Source organism: Paramormyrops kingsleyae, chromosome 4, assembly GCF_048594095.1.
Source record: "Paramormyrops kingsleyae isolate MSU_618 chromosome 4, PKINGS_0.4, whole genome shotgun sequence".
Classification (NCBI taxonomy): domain Eukaryota; kingdom Metazoa; phylum Chordata; class Actinopteri; order Osteoglossiformes; family Mormyridae; genus Paramormyrops; species Paramormyrops kingsleyae.
Window position 1 is genome coordinate 25,446,419 of NC_132800.1, and position 26,804 is coordinate 25,473,222.

General features: G+C 42.9%; 1 protein-coding gene across 1 annotated transcript; it reads left to right on the forward strand.

The window, feature by feature from the left end:
* Window positions 1–18,662: 18,662 nt before the first annotated feature.
* LOC140588799 (uncharacterized) lies at window positions 18,663–25,941 on the forward strand. The gene is made up of 6 exons (XM_072710977.1): window positions 18,663–18,869; window positions 22,682–22,747; window positions 22,896–22,993; window positions 24,077–24,214; window positions 24,454–24,559; window positions 24,856–25,941. The coding sequence occupies exons 3-6, from the start codon at window positions 22,937–22,939 to the stop codon at window positions 25,848–25,850; spliced, it is 1,296 nt and encodes a 431-aa protein (XP_072567078.1). The 5' UTR covers window positions 18,663–18,869; window positions 22,682–22,747; window positions 22,896–22,936; the 3' UTR covers window positions 25,851–25,941.
* The last annotated feature ends 863 nt before the right edge of the window (window positions 25,942–26,804 follow it).

Consider the following 26,804-nt stretch of genomic DNA (forward strand, 5'->3'; position numbering starts at 1 on the left):
TTAATGTCCTGCTTCAGCGTCACCCAAAGCATAACTGAGTAACATAATGAAACCACAGTCTGGTGGATTAAATTAAATTAATTCACTTTACTACTGACACAATTAGAGTAAATCAGTGTAAATAATAACCATTTAAGTGGAGACATAATAGAAACAAAAATCATTGGAAAATATAATAATACCCAGTTACTGCCCTGGTTCAGTGGATTAAAGTAAATAAAATTATTAATTTATTTGATTAAATAGTGAAATTTGTTTTTACCAAATAATAACCCACCCCACTGTGAAAGGTCTGGTTACGCCCCCGTCGGGCAGAAGGGGCCGGTGCCCACCCACTCTCGCCACCCCCACCCCACTGTGAAAGGTCTGGTTACGCCCCGTCGGACAGAAGGGGCCGGTGCCCACCCCCACCCCACTGTGAAAGGTCTGGTTACGCCCCCGTCGGGCAGAAGGGGCCGGTGCCCGCCCACTCTCGCCACCCCCACCCCAATGTTAACGGTCTGGTTACGCCCCCGTCGGACAGAAGGGGCAGGTGCCCGCCCACTCTCGCCACCCCCACCCCACTGTGAAAGGTCTGCTTACTCCCCCGTCGGGCTGAAGGGGCCGGTGCCCACCTACTCTCGCCTCCCCCACCCCACTGTGAAAGGTCTGGTTACGCCCCCGTCGGACAGGCACCCTTACCCCCCTCACTGGTCGATCGCAAAGGTAGTCTGGGTAGATCGTAAGGCATAAAAAATAGAGGATGGGTGACGCGTTCAACCGCGCCAGCTGCTACCAAACTCCAGCAAGCGGCCGCGTCACCTAGTTAGACTCTGATTTATTTCTACTAAACTTAAGAATGGGTATAAAAATGAATGGGGGAGCTGGACCAAGTAAGAAGCCAAAAACCTACCACTTCCATGCGGAATGGGGTGGGACTGTTTTTTCTTCCACAATGTCATATTCGAAGTGCATTTGCCTCATCTGTCAGTCTGCAGTTGCTATTCCGAAGAAGGGAAATGTGGAGCGGCATTTTCAGACTGTTCATAAAAACTACGACATTAACTTCCCTCCGAAAACGTGCTGAGAAAGAGAAAGGTGAAGGAACTAAAATCCCAGTTCAGTTCAAAAATACTTCATTTATAGAGCACCTAATGTAGCTGTAGAGGAAGGCAGAATATTATATGATGATATCAGGATTATGAGTAATAAAAATGATGTGGTGGTTATGGGTGATTTTAATTTACCTGGGATACAGTGGGACACAATCTCTGGCTCTTCTGTAAATGAACTTGAGATGGTGGAATTAGTACAGGATTGTTTTTTTACTCAGTTTGTTAATACTCCTACCAGGGGAGAAGCCCTTCTTGATCTGGTTTTCTGTAATAACCAGGATAGGATTGGAAAATTAGAGGTTTTAGACCCATTGTACGGTAGTGATCATAACATGGTTAAATTCGAGGTTAATTTTAGTGTCCGAAGAGCAAAGTCGAAATTAAAAGTATACAATGTTAGGAAGGCTAACTTTAATGGTATGAGACGGAAATTAGAAACTGTAAACTGGACAGAGTTAAATAGCAAAACAGTAGAAGAGGCATGGGAATTCTTCAAAAGCACATTGTTGCAAGTGCAAGAGGACTTCATACCTATTTCCAGCAAAACTAAATCTAGGAAACGACAACCAAGGTGGTTTACTAAGGAAATTAAGAATAAAGTCAGGAGGAAAAGGGCTCTGTTCCAAAAATGGAAAATAACTAATGATTTCAAAATTAAGCAGGAGTATCTAAGTCTACAGGCAGAGTTAAAAAATGACATTAGGCTATCCAAGAGGGATGTAGAAAGAAAAATTGCATTGGAGGCTAAGCATGACAGTAAAGGTTTCTTCCAATATTTTAACTCCAGAGAGCACTAAAAGCTGAAATCACTAATTTGCAGGATAGTAAGGGACTTATAATTGATAATGAAATTGATATGGTAAATGAGTTTAATGATTATTTTTCAAGGGTGTTCACAATAGAGAACACAAGTAACTTACCACCAATTAATACGAATACAGCATCGTCTATGACCAATATATGTATAACTGAGGTTGATGTGATACTAAGCCTAGCTAAACTCAAAATAAATAAATCGCAGGGGCCTGATGGCATCTTACCTATAGTCTTAAAAGAGATGAGGGATATTATTAGCCAACCTTTAACTTTAATATTCCAGAAATCGTTATCTGCGGGTGTGGTACCATCAGATTGGAAGCATGCTAATATAACACCCATATTCAAAAAAGGGGATAGAAGTAATCCAGCAAACTATAGGCCAATCAGTTTAACTAGCATTACTGGAAAAATAATGGAAGCTATAATTCAAGTGAAAATGGTAGATTACCTAGATGCAAATAACATCATAAAGGATAGCCAACATGGATTTAGGAGAGGTAGATCCTGCTTAACGAATCTACTTGAGTTCTTTGAGGAAGCTACAAGTGAAATTGATCACAAAAAGGCCTATGATGTGATTTACTTAGATTTCCAGAAGGCCTTTGATGTTGTCCCCCACAAACGTCTCTTGCTAAAGCTTAAAGCTGCAGGGATTTTAGGAACAGTGGCAACTTGGATCAAAAACTGGCTAACTGAAAGGAAGCAGCGAGTAGTTATTAGAGGCACAATGTCACAGTGGGCCTCCGTTCATAGTGGGGTACCGCAGGGTTCAATTTTAGGACCTCTATTGTTCCTAATTTACATTAATGATATTGACACAAATACATACAGTAAACTGGTTAAATTTGCACACGACACCAAGGTGGGCGGGGTAGCAGATACTAATCTAGCAGCAGAGAGGCTTCAACGGGATCTGGATTTAATTAGCGAATGGGCTGATACTTGGCAGATGAAATTTAACACAGATAAATGCAAGGTAATCCATGCAGGGAGCAGAAATATAAAGTACAGATATTTTATGGGTTCCACTGAAATAAAGGTAGCTGATTACGAGAAAGATCTCGGTATGTATGTTGATGCTTCCATGTCCCACTCTCGCCAGTGTGGGGAAGCAATAAAAAAGGCGAACAGAATGTTGGGTTATATCTCTAGATGTGTGGAGTTTAAGTCAAGGGAGGTGATGTTACACTTATATAATTCCTTGGTAAGACCCCACCTAGAATACTGTGTGCAGGTTTGGTCACCATACCTCAAGAAGGACATTGCTGCCTTAGAAAAGGTGCAACGAAGAGCTACGAGAATGATTCCTGGTCTTAGAGGAATGTCTTATGAGGAGAGGTTAGCGGAACTGAATCTGTTCAGCCTTGAGCAAAGGAGACTAAGGGGGGATATGATTCAGGTCTATAAGATTCTAACGGGTCTGGATGCTGTTCAGCCAAATGACTATTTCAATATTATTACACGGCTCTCTGGAATGCTTGATTCTGATTGGTCAGTTGAGACATTTGCAGGTTCATTATTTTCAAATAATAACCGCTCCAAAGTAATAACGCATAGTCACGTGGTACTATATCGTTTCGCGGAAAGATAAAAATGTTATTTTAAAACAAATATGCCAATAAAATGTTTCAAATTCATATTCATGTCCATGTCATTTTCCTTATGTGGCAAGTAGCCGTGTAATAAGCGGGATAATGTACAGGCAGCCGGTAGTTATCGCGAAATAAGCCCCTTCAGTGTGATACAAGACCTTCCGCTTCGCGTCGGGTCCTGATCACACTGTCGGGGCTTATTTCTGCGATAACTACCGGCTGCCTGTACATTATCCCTTACTTAGTCTAAATACTAGAACTCGTGGCCATAAGTGGAAATTAGCGGGAGAACATTTTAAAACAAATTTGAGGAAGCACTTCTTTACACAGCGTGTAGTTAGAGTATGGAATAGTCTTCCTGCTATTGTAGTGGAAGCTAAAACCCTGGGTTCCTTTAAATCAGAGCTAGATAAGATTTTAACAACTCTGAGCTATTAGCTAAGTTCTCCCCAAACGAGCTTGATGGGCCGAATGGCCTCCTCTCGTTTGTAAATTTCTTATGTTCTTATTTATCCCAAAGGGAAATTATTATTATTGTTATTATTATTATTATTATTATTATTATTATTATTATTATTATTAATAATAATAATAATAATAATAAAGAATACTCAATATTTTTATACATGAATGTTCTGCATTTTTATAGTAGGTAGATAATTTTGATCTGGTCATTTATAAATAGCTCGCAAGCTGAAAAAGTGTGGGCACCCCTGCTGTAGTCAGTTATAATGTCTGTATATCAAGCTGCTGCCATATTTCTTACATCCACTGGACACGTCAATTCACAGAACAAGCGATCCAGAAACACTGTGTACTCTTCAGGGAGGCCACTAGGTGGCGACAAAACATAGATTACTAAATATAAGAGGTTCAGAATTAAATTATAAGAAAGCCGATCTATGTGCGATATTTGTAAAATACCATGACGACTCCATTTTAACGGGACGCTTCTTTTTATGCCAGTTTGTAATAAATAGTCATTTGCGTTCTTTCATAATAAAAATAAATCAAATATTATGAACCATAAATCATCCGTATATTTTGCAGGAACAGACATCGCGCCGCTGAAGTTCAGCACTTTCCCGTTTGAGATGAACGTGATGTTGCCGTTTCCTGCCCGGCGACCTTTAAAAATCCATGACAGCAGCGGTTAGATGCATCGTGTGCAGCGGCCATATTCACGGACAAAATCAAGCTGATCGCTAAGACTTAGTTTGTGGTTAATTAATACAGAAGTAACAGCATAATGCTACATTATTTGTGCCCCTCAGGTAAAGTGTTACCGATGAGAGAACACTTTGAAAATCAGTAAATAACATTTTCTCTTGCCTTGACTCCATGTCTAAATCAGACCTAGACATGTTTGAGTAGATTATCATGGTTCCTCTGGTTATTGCACTTACACACACAATATGAAGAAAATGTAAGTGAACCGAAATCTCCATGCAATGAATTAGCATCCTGTGAGTGTGTTTCAAGTGCTGCAGCCCATACATTAGCAATGGGCATCAGATCACTGTATTCAGCAGAGTGAGGGGTTATTCAGAAAGGACCAGCATATTATTATAAACCAGATTGATAACTTGTTTAAGCAATTATTACTGTATGTCTTGCCCAGGGCTGGACTGGGACCAGAAGATGGCCCTGGCATTCTTTGGTCATGGCGACCCACTATGATTATTTATACGATATGCGAGAGCACATGACATACCAGAGGATATATGTGTATGTTGTGTGATTTCAAAAATTAAAATAGAGCGTAGCAGCCTACAAGGAAGAGAGTAACCACGTAAAAAAAAATATTATATGCTCTTTCACTACTCAGGGATTCATCTTGGGAGAGATGGCCACAGTGTCACAATTCCCACCTTGAAGTGAAAGTGGATGTCAAAGAAACACAGAGAGAGAGAGTGAGAGAGAGAGAGGTTAGGGTTAGGCAGGAATGTTCATTTCACTAGTGTTATTTCTCTGGTTACCTATCAATGATAAATCATCCATTTCAGCAAAGTTTTACTAATATTACATGATACATGAAGTTGTAACACCTGCAAACTGTAACTTTATGGCAGCTGAAATACCACTAAGTTGGACACCAAATCTACTCATAGCATTATTTAAAAATGACGGCTATAAAGGCAATTCTCTCTCTCATAAACACAGTTTGTGCACAAAACTGTAGTTTTGTACACAAATGACACATAACTCTATAGGCCAGTGGTTCCCAAACTTTCTCTGCAGGGCCCCCCTTTTCTAGATAGGAACATTATTGAGCCCCCCCCCCCCCCCCCCCCCATTCAAACTACACAGGTTCAGATTCAAACTTTATTTGAAATACAACTCCCTTTTTTGTGAAACAAATGCAATATCAAAATACAAATGGTGCAATTTCACCACTGTGGGAGAAAAAAGAGCAATCAATTAAAAATAAAAGTCCAGCATAAAGTTTGAAATTATGCAAATGCAGATTTAACATTCCTGTTAATATTCATTGGCGTACACAAATTAAAGTTTGTCTTACGATTACTGCATTTTGTTTTTAATGATAACCGCAGCTTTCAGCCTATACTATAGCAGAAAACAACACTAAATCATACCCATTAACTGATAGTCTCCCTGCACTTCATGTAGAAAATTTTAAACCTTGTTTTTCATGATTTATTGGGCTAACAGCACTTTCCTTGATGCCACTTCCAGAGTGTAACTATGGGTGCGTTCGACTTTGTGTAGCCTCTTACAGCGTTGGCTTAAAGCAATGCATTCTGGTCTTGACGCAATGCATCATGGTTAGATTTTTTATTTATTTTTTAATTTACAAGAACTGTACATACATAAAACAGACAATGTACAATCATTTCAAATACCAGACATACAGAATACAATATATAATAGCCACGTCTAACAAATAAGAATGCGTCAGGGGTAATTACGCAAGTTTATAAAAACAAAGTAATTCGTATGATCTCATAGCTTTTTTGTTGTTTAATATAACTTAAAGTGGTACTGTATTGTTTAAACTCCTTAATAAAAAGAAAAAAAATTGGCTTAGCACTAGACCATTATCTTTTATGGATATGGAATTTTCCAAGTATAAGAAAGAGCTGTGTTATAAAACATACATTTCTGTTCAAAGTATCCCTTGTAAAATAAAGCATTACATCATATAAATCTAGGTTAGATTTTTTTGTCCGGCGCTGCAAAACGTCGTCACGCATCACCATGTCACATGGTACAAAAACCTCGCGAGAGCAAGACGACTTAAGACAGATCGTACAGCACCTCTCAGCCGGCTGAACAAACTGGAACAGCCTCCGTGACGACACAACTTTGCCCTTACTGGCTGAAGAACGTGTCCTTTGTATGACGTTTATATCCCAGGAAGTCACGTTGTGTTATCTGCTTTTTCTCCCGAATATCACGTAAAGCAGTGAGAACTGGTTTTCAGTTAATTTACCTGGTAAAATAAAGTTTAAATAAATGCTCTAATAGTACACGTAAGTTAGTGGTTTATTTATTGTTAGTTAATGTAATGTTGCGCTGCTTTATTTGTTTAATCATCCAGTCTGTGAAGAGATTATTTTAGGGTGGCACATGCCACTGGTGCGCCCCTCCGCCATACCTCTGCGCCCCCCAGTTTGGGAACCACTGTATTAGATGATATTAGATGGCGGTGAGCGTGGTTGCAGCGGCTCACAGCTCTCCTTGTCAGTGCTCTTTTTCGTCGTTACTCATTACCAAACTGGTCACTCTCAGCCTCCCCCCCCTCACATGTGTCTGGATAAAGGACTTTCTTACCAACCGGCTCCAGACTGTGAGACTCGGCCCCCACCTCTCCTCCATTCGCACACTGAACACTGGATCCCCACAGGGCTGTGTGCTGAGCCCCCTCCTGTACTGTCTCTACACCCAGGACTGTAGTCCGGCCCACAGAAACAACGTCATCATCAAGTTTGTTGACGACACCACAGTGATCGGACTCATCTCAATGGGAGACGAGGCAGCTTACAGAGAGGAGGTCCTGAAGTTGGCTGCCTGGTGTTCAAAGAACAATCTGGCTCTGAACACCAAGAAAACAAAGAAGATCATAGTCGACTTCAGGAGGCACAGCACCGATTTAGCCCCCCTCTACATCAACGGCGAGTGTGTGGAGAGGGTCCACACCTTCCGTTTTCTCAGCATCCTTATCTCCACTGACGTCTCCTGGACAGACAACATCACAGCAGTTACCAAGAAGGCTCAGCAGCGGTTACACTTCCTGAGGGTCCTCAGGAAGCACAGACTGGACTCCAACCTGCTACTGACCTTCTTCCGCTCGTCCATCGAGAGCCTGCTGACATGCTGTATCACAGTATGGTATCACAGTACTGTATCACAATGTGGTATCACAGTACTGTATCACAGTGTGGCATCACAGTCTGGTATCACAGTACTGTATCACAGTGTGGTATCACAGTACTGTATCACAGCGTGGTATCACAGTATGGTATCACAGTGTGGTATCACAGTACTGTATCACAGCGTGGTATCACAGTACTGTATCACAGTGTGGTACAGCAGCTGCACCATGGCAGACAGGGAGAGGCTTCAGAGAGTAGTAAAGGCAGCACAGAAGATCATCGGCTGCCCTCTCCCCTCCCTGATGGATATTAACACCTCCCGCTGCCTCAGCAGAGCAAAAACATCACCAAGGACAGCTCCCACCCTGGCTCTGATCTGTTTGGCCTGCTGCCCTCAGGGAGGCGCTACAGGTGCATCACAGCAAAGACAAACAGACTCAAGAACAGTTTTTTCCCAAAAGCCATAACCACTCTGAACTCACACATGCACTGACTACACAGTCTAACCCCCCAACCCCTGGACTTCCTTCTATCCAACAAATGTGAAATATCCAATATCTAAATGGTACTGATAATAACTGTGCAATATCTGTATACTGTACAATATCATCGGTCTGTGTCCAACACCCACTGCTCACTGCACATGATCATCAATACTGTGTAATATTTAAATAATGTGCAATGACCTACACAGTTATTTATTTATTCTTTCCATATGTACATATCGCCGCAGAACTTTTTACACTATTTATTTATTGTTTGTTGTTCTACATACATGTTTGCAATGGAGGAGCTGCTTTTAATCTCATTGTACATGTGTATAGCGACAATAAAAGGCATTCATTCATTCATTCATGAACCGCTGCTGCCTCCTTAACAGGAACCACTGCTACCTCTCTACAAAGAACCACCAGTACCTCCCTACCATGAACCACCACTACTTCTCTACCAGGAACTCCCACAAGGACCTCAATGGATCTCCACGCTAAAGAAGGTGCACTAAATCCCAGTACCTCCCTACTAGAAACCACCACTACCTCCCTACCAGGAACCTCCGCTACCTCCCTACCAGGAACCTCCGCTACCTCCCTACCAGGAAACACCAATACCAGGAACCACCATTACCACCCTACCAGGAATTCCCACCAGGTCCTTTATTTGAGCATGGTTACAAAGTTATATATGTAAAGTCAGGAACTGAACGAAGATTTCAGAACAATATAGTCAAAATCCAGAAAATCTAATTCAAACAACTTCACATATTAGAATGTAAATGAGTAATATCTGGCATTGGAGTCCTCTCTGCCATCTGGTGTCAAAAAGTAGTACTACACCGTGCCATATGACATATATTCCATAAGATTTTGTCAAATTTTTGGACTATATTGGGTTGTTTCATTGTCAGGACGGAAATACTATTTGTACAGAATCCAATAACTACACTGACCCAATGCATTTTGAAAGTGCACATAAGGATTTGAATGTAAATTGTTGTAATAGGTCATAACTGTCATAACCGATTGCTGTGCACGGAGCGGGGAAGCAGGAGAAGGACACGTTAGAGTGAGGAATACGGGATTTACTGGGAAAAGGAGCGGGGAAGCAGGAGAAGGACACGTTAGAGTGAGGAATACGGGATTTAAACAACAGGCTGTTGGAAAGTACGAAATATGTTACTAATGCATACTAAAATGTGGTTGTTGCAACTATATATTTAAAGTTGTTTGTTCGTTTAATTATAATATATTATCTATGTTTGTTGATTTAATATGCATAATTATTTCGTTTCTGATTAGACTGAATTGTATTTGATGATAACATAATACAATATGGTTGAACATCATTACCCATGATACCATGCAAATACCAGCATGCAAGAGTTTTCTTTTTGAAGAAAAATAAAGGAGAGACCTTTTGAGTTGTCCGTGGTTTTATGCTGGCTAACTTGAAAACGAAGAATACAATAGTAAATTTGGTGCCGAAACCCGGGAAGTTAGTCAACAAACGTCGAAATGGAAACGGATGAACAAATGGGTAGATTAATTAGGAAACGAAGAGCAATACGAGGGGCTACAACTAGACTTCTGCAGTGTATCGACACGGAGGTTAACCAAGAAAATGCTGATGTTGGACGTTTGAGTGAGTTAATAGCGAACTTGTCTGTTAAACAAGAAGCACTGATGGATTTGGATAAAGAAATTGAACAAAGAACTGCCACGGAAGATTTGGAAGGAGAAATCATGAACGCGGAGGAATATAAGGAACGAGTTATTACGATGAAGACGCGTGCAGAAAGAGTGATCCGGAATGTTCAAGAGAACGTGAGTAGCCTAAGGGAGCGCGAGGCAGGGAGATTGCCAAGCCAGAAATCAGTAAAGTTACCTAAATTGACGATTCAACGATTTAGTGGCGATTTAAGTTTATGGAGAGAATTTTGGAATCAATTTGAGACGGCAATACATAAAAATGAGACGCTATGCAAAACTGAAAAGTTTACGTATTTAAAATCGTACCTTACCGGCGCTGCAGCCAAAACAGTGACTGGACTAATGTTATCAGACAGCAACTACGACCATGCACTAGAGATTTTACAAAAGAGATATGGAAGGAAAGACCTTATAGTGAATGCTCATATGACAAAGTTGCTGAATCTTAAACCGGTGAAGAAATCATCTGACATTGCTGCTTTAAGACAGCTCTATGATGAATGTGAGATACAGATACGTAGTTTGGAGTCACTAGGGGTTGTGTCAGAGACTTATGGCAGTCTGCTCTGCCCAGTCCTGCTGCAGCTAATACCCGAGGACATAGCTCTCCTGTATAATAGACAAAGATGTTTGAGTGAAGAATGGCAAGTCTCAGAGGTGATGAAATTTCTACAAAATGAGATCCTGAGCAGGGAGAGAACAACGCAGTTGTTAAGAGGCAATATAGAGAAAGATAGTCATAGCCTCCATACACCATTTAAAAGGACTGATGCAACTACTGAGTTAAAACATAAAAGGAGTCTGTCATCAGCTGCTGCTTTGCACACTGCTAGCCAGAGGACACTAAATTGTGTATTTTGTGATGGTGTAGAGCACAAACCAGAACTTTGTCCTAACTACAATGTAGCTGATCGAAGAGAAAAACTTAAAAGGATGGGAAGATGTTTCGTGTGTCTTGGACCGAGGCACATAGCAAGAAACTGTAGGTTTAAGGACACCTCATGTGACCAGTGCGGAAAGAGACATCACAGTGCTGTATGTGGAACCCATGAAAGGTCTACACCACTCACCAGTGACAAATTAGAAGATGTGGTCTCTTCATTTGCTACACATTCAATGAAGGTGAAACCAAGGAACCAGAATACAGTGCTGCTACAGACTGCCCAGGCTCATGCAGTAGGTCCAGGTGGACGGAGATTAGTACGCTGCCTGCTAGATGGAGGAAGTCAAAGGAGTTTTGTGTGTGAAAAGCAGGCGAGAGCTCTGAAGCTACCTGTTATAAGACAAGAGACCTTCACTCTTCATACATTTGCCACCGCTGCACCTGTAACAACGAAACGCAATACTGTAAAGGTAATTCTGGAGAACATTTGGGACAAGGGACAGAAAATAGAAATTGAAGCAATTGAAATACCACAAGTGTGCACTGCTGTGATGAAGGTTCCAGGAGACCGCATTCAGCATGAATTGAAAGGAAGAGGTCTACAGTTGGCCGATGTAACTGAAGATGGCGTTGCTGAGGTCGAACTGTCAGTGTTAATAGGGGCAGACTATTACTGGAGCACAGTGTCAGGCCGCGTAGAAAGACTTACTGGCTCGCTGGTCGCTCTTGAGAGTGTATTTGGATGGTGTGTGCAGGGACCAATGACAATGTCAAGCGTTAATGAAGCAGCATGTATGCATATTCATGTTGAAGAGGATAGACTGATCTCAAGCCAGCTGAAAGCCTTTTGGGAGATAGAATCTCTTGGCATCACAAGACTGGACCCTGGTGATCCAGAAGAGGAGAAGGCACTTCAGAGGTTTGAGAAAACAGCACAGTTTAAGAATGGGCGATATGAAGTGGAGTTGCCATGGCGGCATGAGAAACCAGAACTCCCTGACAACTACAGAATCGCAAGAAAAAGATTTGAAGGACTGAAACGGAGGTTGCGGTCAGATGCAGTCATCTTCCAGAGATACAGTGAAGTAATAGAGGATTATCTTCAACAGGGCATTGCTGAAGAAGTGAACCAGGGTGAGTGTTTAACATCACCTGTCGAATACTACTTACCTCACCATGCTGTGGTACGAGAGGATAAGATGACAACAAAGCTAAGAGTGGTGTTTGATGCCTCTTCGCATGAAGAAGGCTGTCCCTCACTAAATAACTGTCTGTCTACTGGTCCGAACCTGAATCCAGATCTGCTTGGCATATTGATCAGATTCCGACTGCATGAAATTGCATTTATGGCCGACATTAAGCAAGCCTTTTTGCAGATCTCTCTTGCAGAAAGGGACAGAGATGCGGTGAGGTTTTTGTGGTTCACTGCTACCCCGAAGGAAGATGTTGATGAGAAGCTGCGCGTGTTGAGGATGACCAGAGTGGTGTTTGGAGTGTCATCAAGTCCATTCTTGTTAGCAGCTACAGTGAGAAAGCATCTTCGGCAGTATGAAGAACAGCCTCATATTGCCCAGCTTATTAAAGAGTCATTATATGTTGATGATTTTATTGCCAGTGTTGCTGACGTCGAAGAGGCAGTCTCTGTGACAACCAGAGCAAAGGAAATCATGTCTGCTGCTGGCATGAACCTGTGTAAGTGGATGACTAACTCTACAGCACTGAAGGAAAGGTGGAAGCAGACACCTATTGGCCAAGCTGAAGAACCAGAGGCCCATGGAACAGTGCTCAAGGTACTTGGCTTAGTGTGGAGGACCCAAACTGACGACTTTGTGTTTGATCTAAGACCTCTGTTGAAAAAACCAATGAGGAAGAGCACCAAAAGGAGTGTTCTTCAGCACTCAGCCAGCATCTTTGATCCCATAGGGTTTTTAACCCCTTTCACCATAAGAGTTAAATGTCTGCTGCAAGAGATGTGGGAAAGAGGGCTTGACTGGGATGAAGAACTTCCACCTGATCTGAATCAACAATGGATTAGCTGGTGTTCTGAGCTCCCAGTGATTCACCAAATATCTATACCACGCTGGTATGGAGAAAGAGTGGAGCAGAGTGGCAGTGCATCTAGACTCCATGTGTTCTGTGACGCCAGTGAAAAGGCGTACAGTGCTGTCGCCTACTTACAGTTGGAGCAGAAAGACAGAAAGCTGGCTGCTAGACTGGTTGCATCCAAATCCAGAGTTGCTCCTTTGAAGAAGCTGTCATTGCCGCGTTTGGAGCTAATGGGAGCACTGATAGGAGCCCGGCTGGGAAGAAACTTGATAAATCTGCTTAAAATGGAAACCTATCAACTTTACATGTGGACAGACTCAATGATCGTACTACACTGGATTCACAGCTCAGCACATAAGTGGAAACAGTTTGTTGCCAACCGAGTGACAGAAATTCAATCCCTGACGGACCCTGCATCATGGTCTCACTGTAAGGGTAAAGAGAACCCAGCTGATCTCCCCACCCGTGGCCAGACTGTGGTGAACCTGAGTCGGAGTCACCTGTGGTGGAGAGGGCCTGAGTTTCTGGTCTTATCTGAACCTGAGAAAGAGTCTGATGACTATTCAGTGGAAAATGACATGGTCAGAGAAGAGCTGGAAGTAAGTGAATATGTAACAGTACAGCTAAGCAGTGAAGAGCATGAAGCAACGAATCCAGTATTAGACCTACAAAAACACAGTAAGCTGGTGACAGTATTGCGAATAACAGCCTGGATAAGAAGATTTGCCGACAACACACGCTTGACCACAAAAAGGAAAGGAGAACTGACCGCAGAAGAATTGTTTGAGGCAGAAAAGTTCTGGATGAAGTTGACGCAACGACAAGGCTTTGCAAATGAAGTGTCACTTTTGGAAACTGGGACGGCTTTAAACAAAGATTCAAAGATTAGAGAGTTAAGGCCGTTCTTGGATGAGGATGGATTGTTGTGTGTTGGAGGCAGGTTGCAGCAATCCGACTTCAGCTTCAGGCAACAGCACCCATGGATCTTGCCTGCGAAAGGCAAATATTGTGAACTGTTAGTTCAGCACAACCATGAACACCTGATGCATGCAGGTGTGCGAGACACTCTGGTTCAATTAAGAGAAAGACACTGGATATTGCGAGGGAGACAGATGGTGAAAAGTGTTCTATCGCGGTGTAATGTCTGCAGAAGATTCAAGGCGAAGCCTGTACAACAGGTTACTGCTCCATTGCCTCGTGACAGAATTACAGAATCTCCTCCATTTGAAATCACTGGTTTGGATTTTGCTGGGCCACTGTTTGTCAAGAGCGGCAGCACCCTTGACAAGGCCTATGTTGCATTATTCACTTGTGCAGTGACCAGAGCAGTACATTTAGAGCTCGTCTCCAGTCAAACAACAGAACATTTCCTGTTAGCTCTGAAAAGATTTGTCGCTAGAAGGGGACAATGCAAGGTCATTTATTCAGATAATGCAAAAAACCTTCAAACGAGCTGACAGAGATCTGAAAGAGCTATGGCAAGGAATTAAAGAGCAGCAACTTTTAGAACATTTCTCAAAAAGGGGTATACATTGGCGATTCATCGCTGAAAGAGCTGCCTGGTGGGGTGGTTTCTGGGAAAGGCTAGTTAGATCAGTGAAAAGCTGCCTGAGAAAGGTTCTAGGACGTGCTTCCCTGAACTTTGAAGAGCTTACCACCATTCTGACAGAGGTAGAAGCCATCCTAAACTCCAGACCACTTACATTTGTCAGCAATGACCTGGATGAACCACAGCCACTGACGCCAGCCCATTTTCTTGTGGGAAAAAGACTTACCTCTTTACCACCAAAGCAGTTTACGGCTGACTCTGAGAATGCCAATCTGAACAGAGAAAAGATTACAAAGAGATGGCGGTACCGGCAACGGCTCCTTACAATTTTCTGGAACAGCTGGCGAAAGGATTACCTGTTGAGCCTAAAGTCAGCCCATTGTTCCAACACATTGCAACCTACTTTGTTAAAGGTGGGAGATATTGTCCTCCTTGGGAATGACAACGTGCCAAGACAGACTTGGAAGCTAGGAAGAGTGGAGGACCTGTTTCCTGGTCGTGATGGGAAAGTTCGGTCCTGTGCAGTCCGCACATCGTCTGGAACCTTACTGAGAAGACCAGTTCAATTGTTATATAATTTGGAGATTTAAATGATGAACTAAGGGTTCATCGGGGGGGAGTCTGTTGCAACTATATATTTAAAGTTGTTTGTTCGTTTAATTATAATATATTATTTATGTTTGTTGATTTAATATGCATAATTATTTCGTTTCTGATTAGACTGAATTGTATTTGATGATAACATAATACAATATGGTTGAACATCATTACCCATGATACCATGCAAATACCAGCATGCAAGAGTTTTCTTTTTGAAGAAAAATAAAGGAGAGACCTTTTGAGTTGTCCGTGGTTTTATGCTGGCTAACTTGAAAACGAAGAATACAATAGTGGTTTCCTATTCTATGGGGGAGCAGAATTGTCATAAAAACACATTTTGATGCCTGAAAATGCCATACTTTTTCCAATCGTAACCCTAGCCTCAGTTTTCTAACCCTAACCCTTATTTGGGGCCTTCGGGTGAAACAACAGGCTGTTGCAAAGTAGGAAATAAGCTACTAAAGCAAGCTAAAGTGTGGTTTCAGATGGTTCCAGACCTATCATAAAAACACATTTTGATGCCTGGAAATGCCATACTTTTTCTAACCCTAGCCTAACCAGAAATAATGTGCTTGTATGACCACCTAGTGGACACTCTGACATTAGAATTCCTAATGTTAGAGAGTGATTTATTCCTGGTGCTGGTATCTCACGGTGCATCACATAAAAGGAGCTGCCATATCTGTCAAGTATAAACTTTGTTACCCGTGTAACGTGATTTAAAAATTCACACTGAATCTGAATACGAATGTCGAACGAACTGTTGTTATTCTGCTATGCTAGATGGACCGCGGCCACGTCCTCACCATTCACATATCTCAAAATACCCAAGATATATTACCTGTGATGGCACTGTTCAAAAATATGCCATGAATCGTACAGTTGAAGTGAGAAGAGAAATGTGCTGGAACTCTGACGTGACAAAAGAAAAGGAAACAGAAGTGGAACCACTGTGGCTGGCCGACTTACCACCTACATTATGGGCACAAGGGAAAAATGACTTTGGAAGAATCAAAACCGCAGAACCGCTGAGAAAACAACCAAAGTCTGACTACAGACCGCAAAAAGCACAATATCCGCTCTCACAGGATGCAGGGAAAGGGACAGCCACAGTGCATGCCGAACTCGTCAAAAGAGGAGCGTTAGTGGAAATCCCGTACTCCCCGGTGAACTCCCAATTCTGCCAGTGAAAAAGGCGGATGGATCATGGAGGTGTGTGCAGGACCTAAGGGGGGTGAATGATGCAGTGCATCCTAGAGTGCCTATAGTGCCAAATCCAGTGACTATACTATCCTCCATCCCACCTCAGGCAAAATGGTTCTCTGTCATAGACTTAGCTAATGCATTTTCCTCCATCCCTGTCCATCCAGACTCACAGTACTGGTTTTCACACACGTTTCGAGGGAAAAGGTACACCTGGACTGTAATGCCACAAGGGTCTACAGAATCGCAGAGTGTGTACGCTCAGGAGTTAGGAAAAATCTGGAAGGGTTTTCTCCACCGGGAAAAAGTGAGTTGGTGCAATATGTGGATGATTTGTTGCTGTGGTCAGACAGCAGGGAAACATGTGAACAAGATACATGCGCATTACTAAATTATCACGCAAAAAATGGCCACAACGCCTCAAAGACAAAACTGCAGTTAGTACGAGAGGAGGTAGAATACCTCGGACATGTCCTTAATTCCCAGCTGGGAACCAAAAGAAATAAGGCCATTAGAGAGGCACCTGAACCTCAAAGCAAACAACAGCTGATGAAATGGATGGGAATGATTGGCTACTGCCATCCATGCATTCGGGATTTTGCAGAAAGGGCCCAGCCCCTCCAAGATTTAATGCATGGAGGGAAGGGACTGCGTCCCTCTGACCGGGGACTGGACTGAGGAAGGAGTTCTCAGGCGTTCTCCGACCTAAAAAGAGCGCTCTGTTAGTGGGAGAATAGTTGAAAGGGCAAATCAGACCATAAAAGGGAAAGTTGCCAAGTTTTGTACTGAGACAGGGTTGGGCTGGGTGACAGGTCTCCCACTTGTGCTCACTGCCATAGGGCCCAGGACACACCAAGCCACTGGGGTGGCCCCGTTCGAGGTGCTCACAGGGAGACACTGCCATGGGGGCCAGGACACACCAAGCCACTGGGGTGGCCCCGTTCGAGGTGCTCACAGGGAGACACTGCCATGGGGGCCAGGACACACCAAGCCACTGGGGTGGCCCCGTTCGAGGTGCTCACAGGGAGACACTGGCATGGGGGCCAGGACACACCAAGCCACTGGGGTGGCCCCGTTCGAGGTGCTCACAGGGAGACACTGGCATGGGGGCCAGGACACACCAAGCCACTGGGGTGGCCCCGTTCGAGGTGCTCACAGGGAGACCCATGCCGATGCCATATCCAGGAGGGAAAGTGACGTTAGAAACTGTAGATGGCGATTTGTTAACTTATCTGTCCAGTTTACAGGGTACACTTTGGTGCCTACATCAAATGGTGAAGCACACTGCGACTTACCCCCCAGCGGTGACTTCGACCTTGGAGCCAGGAGACTGAGTGCTCATCAAGGATCTTCGGAGGAAGCACTATTTATAACGCTGTTGGAGAATTGTCAGTGGTTGTGCATCACAGGAAGATTTAAAATTCTGTATAGTAAGATCCTCCAAAAGCCATCTGAGACAGGCAAGTGAAATTTGTAAGAAGCAGTACAGTGGTAAAGATAAGAGATACACTGTGGGGATGTACATATTCAGCATCCTGATAAAGTAATCCTCTATGCAAGAAATTTGTTCTATTGTGCATGATGTCTGCATTGTACTAGGAAGCAAATATTATACACAATCTGTAGAGATGAGTATTTCAAATATCAAATCTAAAGTTCTAAAATTAAATGTACAACAAGAAGCTGAAGACACAACATCATACATAAATGAAGAATGTTGTCCAGTTCTTGATACAGTAAAGTCCCCCTTCTTTAACTGGTTTCAATCAATTAGATTGAAATGTGAAGCTGAGACAAAATTAGAATCCTTTCAAATGAATTTTTATTTTGGTCCCACACTCCTTATTAGTGTGTAGAATGAAGCCTTAGTAGAATGTACCTAGCTAGGTTTGAAGCTGACGCAATCCTTTATTTGTGTTTCATGCATGTACATTTGACCGGTATGTAAAATCAGGCATAATTGCGCGTTGCTGACACTATATTCCAAACCCAGCAAACGTTTTGCTGACGATTACTTTTATGCAACAACATATGGTATAAATGTTTGTGCAGTTCTCTTACTTTTTTATTTTGGATGGTTAAAATTTACTTAAAATAAGTAAGGAAAGCTGTGTAAGAAACAAAATAATTTACGTATTTTAGGTATAAAATAAGGTAAATATATAAGTTTCTTAATCTTTTAATACATTTACTTTTATTTATGATAAAATTTGGCGATGTAAGTATAATATATCACAGGACTTATTATTATTCTTGCACATAATTCACCATTCAATGGATTAATCGCCTATTAAAACCGAACTTTTATTTTGACACAATAAGCGGACATAGCGACCGGAAGTCTCCCCCTTATTCTTGCCAGATTCGCACTGCTGAGATCCTCCTGGTGAAGGTCTGCAGCCAGACACTTCTAATTATTCGGTCAGGCTGCAGCGGTCAGCAGACATTTCAGTCGTGGGTTTAATCACGACCGAACAGGAAAATACTGTTTGGGGAAACAACTTTCGAGTCACTGACAGGAGGAGGCATTTGTGGCACGGTAAGGCGTTTGTGGGGGATGGGTTCGTAGCTGTGACTGCTAATGTAGCTAGCTAGTTTCGCATTCCTCCGGGAGACTTTTAGTTACGGAAAACATGCTTGTATGTTTGCAGAAATGGGTAGAGTAGTCGAATTCTGTACTCGAGTAAAAGTACGGTTACTTCAATATTATAACACCTGAAGTCGGGGTAAAAGTAATAAACAACCTAACTACTTTACTGAGAGTAAAAGAATCTAGAAAAAAAGACTACTGGAGTAGCTCGTTGGTTTACAAAATCGGAATTGGTTATTAACAAGCTTTACAGTTGCGGGCTTTTCTAATCAACAGCACAGATAAAGAATCAAATCTAAGATTAAAATATGCTCTCCAAATAAACACAAACTGTGCAAATAAAAGACCATATACCTTTTTGATAATCAAAAACAACATGGGAAAACCACAGTATAGATAATCATTGGGGAGGTTTCATTGGCTAACAGCAGAATGTTAAGTGGTTCTTTGTATAAATAAACGTGGGATATATATAAAATGCAAATAATATAGTATTCCTTACTTTAGGCTATATATATATATATATATGTGTGTGTGTGTGTGTGTGTATATATATTAGGGTGTCCCAAAAAAAATAATTTTTTAAGAAATCGAAGTGACACCCCCTAAAAAGTTTCCTTTTGGTAAGTTGTACTCACATATAAAATTTCAGCTCAATCGGACTTCATTTAGAGGTGGCACAAGAGCTGCAAAGATTCTTAAAATACCGCTAAAATTGAAATAATTCGCAATGTTCGTGACCTTACGTTTTTATTTCAGTAACAAGGTGAAACTCACAAATACATTTACAGTGCATTGTAACAAAGTAAGGTCCTTTTTTTTTAAATGTGAAATAAACACCATACTTGGCAAAAAAATTAAATTATATATAATAAAAAACTTGTGTGCCACTAGCACTTTTTTATTGACAATGGCAGCTGAATTTTGTGTTGCATCATCTGAATAAGTAAAATTTGGGAGTCAAACTAAGATCATGGTGTGTAAGTGAAGAAAATCGTTCCTTAGCAAATGTCAAGTCTCAGGTTAAACCAAAGTTTAATCCTGTGTAATGAAAATTAGTAAAGATCCCCTAATGTTCTTGGTTGATCGTCTGAATACAGACAGTGTTAGCAGGTTGTGGGGGAGGTCAGAGAGTGATTGGGGGTTCCAGTGGGCGCCATTAGGGTGATAAGGGAGTAATTAACTTTACAGTGGCCAGAGAAGTGGCTGGCCTACCACTTGCTCTCAGGGGAAGTCTCCATCCTGTCCTCTCCCTGCCTCAGGATCCTCACACTGCAGGAGGTCACTCTTTATATGCAGATGTACTCACAACACCTACACTCAGCACCTTGGGGTATGAAGGGGGATCAAGAATTTGTATCTGAGCTGCCTTTCAATACCCGGTGTATGTCTACACTGTATTACATTATATTATACTGTTCTATAAACCACCGTTTTGGCAGATACGAGACTCTGCGAGTGTAGATCAAGATCAAGATCAAGATTCTTTATTTGTCACATGTAGTTATAGCTGGTACAACATACAGTGAAATGTGTTTTCCTGGCTGAACTCCGACTGTGCTAGACGTAGGATAAGTGTATAAGTACTAACAGAGGATAAGTATAAAAAGAGGAAAAATGAATTTATGTACATCTATATACAGAAGTAAATATGCATTTACCATGTAATAAATAAAGTGCCATAGGTGCAGACAAGGTAAGGTGCAGATGTGCCATGAGGTACAGATGTTTTTATAATTTACAGATGGAAGAAATTAAGTTGTGTGTGTAGTTGTCCATTGTGTTGCCCAGTTATGTGCTATGGTTTAGGAGTCTCACTGCTTGTGGGTAAAAACTCCTCCTAAACCGTTCCGTTCTTGTTTTCAGGCTACAGAGGCGTTTCCCAGACCTCAGTGGCCTGAACAGTTTATGGGCGGGATGGCCGGAGTCACTGGTGATCCTGATGGCCCGGGATTTGCACCTTTCAGTGTAGATGTCCTGCAGTGCTGGTAGAGGGGTTCTCATGGTGCGTTCTGCTGTGCGCACTACCCTCTGCAGGGCCTTCCGTTGCTGAACAGTGCAGTTCCCGTACCACACCGTGATGTTGTTGCACAGGATGCTCTCAATGACTCCAGTGTAGAATCTCCTCTGGATGTTTCCGGAGATCTTAAACCTCTTTAGACGCCTCAGGTAATAGAGGCGCTGTCTGCCTTTGCCGATGAGGAAGTCCATGTGTGTATTCCAGGTGAGGTCCTCAGTAATGTGGACGCCGAGGTATTTGTAGTGGGAGACTCTCTCCACAGGGGTTCCGTTGATCTGGAGGTGGGTGTGAGTTTGCTCATCTCTCTGTCTCCTGAAGTCAATCACCATCTCCTTTGTTTTACTGATGTTCATGGAGAGGTGATTTGCCTTACACCACTTTGCTAGACCGTCCACCTCACACCGGTAGGCCCTCTCGTCATTCCTGGAGATGAGTCCTACCACCACTGTGTCGTCAGCAAACTTCACAATGGAGTTAGTGGGGTGCCTGGCCTTGCAGTCCGCGGTGTAGAGGGAGTAGAGAAGGGGGCTCAGCACACATCCCTGGGGGGCCCCTATGTTCAGTGTGAGTGTATGGGAGTACACATCCCCTATTCTCACTGACTGTGGTCTTGCGGTCAGGAAGCTGTGTATCCACCTGCACAAGGACGTACTGAAACCCAAGTCCTGGAGCTTTTCCGAGAGGGTGTGGGGGACTATGGTGTTGAATGCTGAGCTGTAGTCTATGAACAGCATTCTCACATAGTTACCACATCCCTCATCAAGATGGCTCAGTGTGGAGTGCAGGACCTGTGCAACAGCGTCTCCGGTGGATCTGTTTGTCCGGTATGCAAACTGCAATGAATCAAAGTCAGAGGGAAGGAAGCAGCTGATGAAGGGTTTCATGAGCCTCTCGAAGGACTTCATCACTATAGATGTCAGGGCTACTGGGCGGTAATCATTGAGGCTGGCTGGGCGGGTGTTCTTCGGGATTGGAACAATCACTGATGTTTTAAAGCAGGTGGGGACTATCTGTTGGGCTAAGGAGGCATTGAAGATGCTGGTGAATACCGTGGTCAGCTGATCTGCACATACTCTTAGCACACGTCCCGGTATGCCATCTGGTCCCGCTGCCTTCCTGCAGTTGGTTGCCCTCAGAGCTCTCCTCACATCATGTTCAGACAGTATCAGAGGTGCCGGTTCAGCAGCGGGGGTGGGTGCAGCGCTCTGATTTGCCACCACAGCAGACACCTCAATGCTTTTTTCGCGCGTTTCGAGGTGTCTGCTGTGGTGGCAAATCAGAGCGCTGCACCCGCCCTCTTATTCCTTACACCTGTGTTCCCTACCTGAGCCCAATTACATTTGCTGTCAGTTAGACTGAGTTATTCTTAGCCGGAATTGGCTTCTTTGTCTGGCGGGACCCCGGCTTTCCCTCATGTCAAGGATAAAAGTGGACTGCGACATACATTTGGGCTGCGGTTTGGATTAGTGCCCTCATACTGTTATCCAATGAAATCGATCTTGGGTGTGGTTTGGATGGAAGGATTGGTTTGGGTGGAACGATACTGATGGGGTGGCTGAATACCACTGGTAACGGCCTCAAATAAGTCGACAAAAAGGTGAGATTCAGGAGAAAAGGCATTGCATTTTGCAGATATACTCAAATAAAACTGCAGAATATTCAATGATTACATTGAAAGTAGATTAAGCGTAGTGCGCCCCTACCCCCCTCTGCATATTTGACATTTTATTACACATTTCAGGTGGGAACGTGGACTTGGTCGCCACACAAGATAGAAAGGACTTCGGGCATGAGTTTGTCAGTTGAGGTAAGGCAATTGGGGGAGAACTGGCAGCTGAAACTGAGGACAGCCTGTTATATCTGACATGGCCAGTGGGTGCAGTGGCTTTTTGGTGTCGTTGTGTCTGCTCTGTAAAGCTTGAAGCAGCCTCATGAAAGGCCCTGTCTCCATGCAGGAGGATTACTCGGATATCCGGGCCTATTTCTCCGAAGCTGAATGGATTCGGCTGCAGAGATGCGAGAAGGTGCACTACAGGAACATGAAGAGAAGTTCGTAAGTTTAACGTTACACAGTTTTCATACGAAACTTCACCGCTACGCCAAAACAATGGAGGCTGGATGAGTCATTTAGTTAGTTGTCAGTTTATTGGGTGATCAATCGTGATACGTGTTTATTTTGAGAAAAACAATCAAATTCATGAGGAACACATTAAATAATGTGCTGTTGTATTGTTTTCAATGTAATACAGGTTAAAGATAATTCAACAAAGTACTGTTTTCAGTTTGATTTTAATTTAACATACCGTCCCAACTTTTTCTGATTTGGGGTTGTAATATAACCCATGACATGTTCATGATTTTTATTAAATCTGGCCAGCAGATCGATCTTTCATTCTCCGCAGAATAAAAGAATATGTAACATTGTCCTGCTAATAAGCGATGGCAAGTTTCACCACTGGCACCAGCTATATGACTAAACTATATTAGGTGGTGATGGAATTTTCTGATGCAGACAATTGGAGATGCAAGCAAAACATGTATTACTTGATACATAAATGGAATTATTTTTGTACCCCAATTGTCTGCTCTTTTTGCTCTGCTGCATCTCATTTCCTGCACTTCCATGTACCTTCCAAGTTTGCGTTGGTGCTTGTGGTCGACCATTCAAGAAGTTAATCGCTCTAAGTGCCTCCCCAGTAGTTTGTGTTTGAGCAAATCATACCTAGTCTGGAGTACTGGAACTGCCTCCAAGGAACTACAATTGGGCCGAGTTCCTACAGTGTAAACATGACAAAGGTAACTGGTTCTGGGAAAAGGTTCTGGTTCCGGAAATACTTCCAGCGATGTTGAAAGCGCCTATAGATGACCAGAACACTAAGTAGGAGCGTTGTGGATATTCCCTAGGGTGACGCAGTCTGCCTGAAATGTTCATTGGTATCTTCAGCATCCAGGAGTTTTCCAACCTGTATTCTGGTGGTCTGATCGGAAGTGATCCCCTGCTGTGGGGTTAGAGTCATATGCCACAGACCAGGGAAGGAGGGTCTGTTTGTGGTCAACTCAAGCTGCTGCTGGCTGTGCATTATGACACCCTGACTAACTGGCACAGTCTCAGTGTTTAATTCCATTTTGGTTTCAGCAGACGCCTTCCTGCAGTGAAACCAGCTGCCACACGAACCAGAAACCTTCCCAGCAGGGAGTCGGAGAGGTTAAAAAAGAGGAGGGAGAATTCCTGATATCTGAGGTTGAAGGGACTGCGAGCGAGAGCCCCTACAAGGTGAAGTGGAGTGTATGTGGGTCTCTTCACAAATGTCACTTGTCCATTCTGAGGTGGTTTAATTTTTGTGTGTTAATCTGAAAAGCAGCCAAATACAGGTTATACCAGAAAAGGACAATAATGTAGTTTGTCTGACTTGAAAATGATTTTAGTTTTTCTCTTTTATGCAAATATAACAGCCTGTATAACTTTATGAAGTGAACGGCTTATTCTGCCTTGTTTGGTCTTTATGGCTGAAGATGAAGGGCACAGCGGTTCAGGATGTGACTGAGGAGGAGCTGACTGGTTCCCTTTCGTTACACACTGATGGGAGGAGCAAAGAGTGTGTGAAACCTCCAAACCCAGGTGATTTTAGCTATTAACATATACCATCAAAACCTCAATTGTTTTGATACATTTGGAGGTAATACTTTGTACTTCAAGTTGCCATTTCAAACCAGCAGTGTTGTTACTCTGTGCAGTTCAGTTCAGGTATATCAGAGATTGCAGTGTGAATAGCACACTGTGAACATGAACTGCATATGGAGTAACGAATGCTCTTTGGAAGATATGTTTGCCTTATTCACTATTTTCCTGATTATTTTTCTCTGTTAACCTTGTTCCATCTCAGTACTGACGGCCGTGTCTCCATCTTCCCCCAGCAAGGACAGTGGATGAATCCTCCCAAACCTTCGCTTGCTCTCAGGATCCATTCTCCTACACTGCAGACATTGACCTGCACAGACATATCAAAAGATCTCACCCCAAGGAGTATGTCAGACAGCTGAGGACTGGATCTGTCAACACAACCCAGGATTCACCAACTTCTTTAGGATTCGAAATCCTAAAGAAGCACCAGCAGATTCACACAGGAGAGAGGCCTTACCAGTGCTCCCAGTGTGGGAAGAACTTCAGTCGATTAGCACACCTAAAGAGACATCAGCGGATTCACACAGGAGAGAGGCCCTACCAGTGCTCCCAGTGTGAGAAGAGCTTTAGTCAGTCAGGAAACCTCAAGAATCACCAACTGATTCACACGGGAGAGATGCCCTACCAGTGCTCCCAGTGTGGGCAGAGCTTCAGTCGATTAGCATACCTAAAAACACATCAGCGGATTCACACGGGAGAGAGGCCCTACCAGTGCTCCCAGTGTGGGAAGAGCTTCAGTCGATTAGTATACCTAAAGAGACATCAGCGGATTCACACAGGAGAGAGGCCATATCAGTGCTCTGAGTGTGGGAAGAGCTTTAGTGAGTTAGGAAGCTTCAAGAAACACCAACTGATTCACACGGGAGAGAAGCCCTACCAGTGCTCCCAGTGTGGGAAGAGCTTCAGTCGATTAGTATACCTAAAGACACATCAGCGGATTCACACAGGAGAGAGGCCATATCAGTGCTCTGAGTGTGGGAAGAGCTTTAGTGAGTTAGGAAGCCTCAAGAAACACCAACTGATTCACATGGGAGAGAAGCCCTACCAGTGCTCCCAGTGTGGGAAGAGCTTCAGACATTTAGGAACCCTAAAGAAGCACCAGCAGATTCACACAGGAGAGAGGCCCTACCAGTGCTCCCAGTGTGGGAAGAGCTTCAGACATTTAGGAACCCTAAAGAAGCACCAGCAGATTCACACAGGAGAGAGGCCCTACCAGTGCTCCCAGTGATTATCTCAATTAGGACACATTGAGAAGCACCACCAGACCCACTCAGTTGACAGTTCATTATCAGTCAGTCCAATAAATATTTGTTCTTGAATTTTTCTGAATTGTATTTGTGAAATACCAGTATGTTGGGTCTCCCTCATTAGTCCTGTTGATGTTTAGGATTTGTTTGACAAAGATTTGGAGGCAGCGTTTTAATAGTTAGTATATTTTGAAGGTAGTCTTTGACTGCAAAGCAGTTTTATAAACTGTGTATTTTACAGAAGAGAATTTGGGCCACGTGAAATAATATTCAGAGAATTCTGAGGAAAAGGTCTGAATCCTGACATTAGTCAGAGGCTGGCTGCAGACCTCAGGCCCCCTGCAAACACAGGGCAGAGTACACAGGGGCCCTTTCCTCGTCCGCGGGGGCCCTTTCCTCGTCCGCGGGGGCCCTTTCCTCGCCCGCGGGGGCCCTTTCCTCATCTAGGCGCACAAGTGGAGATGTCAGTGTTGGTGGAAAATGACAGAATTGGTAGCATTCCTGCACATTTATTGATTGGGAACATATGAAATATTTAATTTTAAGGAGGCTACATGAGAATGTTGTATAGTGTAGTTTATTTCCAAAATTTTGCGTGAGCTTTGTGTTAGCATGTGAACAAGAATTATTTTCATCACATGAGCTTTAATTGTGGTGAGTTTTTTGAGTCTTAAAATGTTATGAAACTTGTCATATAGAAGACAAAGGTAAGTCAATTTCTCTTAGTACACTTAAACGCTGTGTAATAATCTGTTTTACAAAAAAGGGTTTGAATTGCATTCTTTTTAGTTACTTTTCTCCAACCCATTACAAGAAAGACTAAGACTTTTTGAAAATAATAAACCAAGATGACACAGGGCAGTGGTGACCTATGTCACAATGTCACAAATAGATTAAATGCAGAGGACCCGTTTCGTCGTCGTGTGCTGTGGTGT

Excerpts from the sequence above, each read along its gene's own strand:
- LOC140588799 (XM_072710977.1), top strand. The coding sequence starts at position 22,937 with ATGGATTCGGCTGCAGAGATGCGAGAAGGTGCACTACAGGAACATGAA. Across the intron at positions 24,215-24,453 it reads CGAGCGAGAGCCCCTACAAG|ATGAAGGGCACAGCGGTTCA; the intron begins GTGAAGTGGAGT and ends TTATGGCTGAAG. Across the intron at positions 24,560-24,855 it reads TGTGAAACCTCCAAACCCAG|CAAGGACAGTGGATGAATCC; the intron begins GTGATTTTAGCT and ends ATCTTCCCCCAG.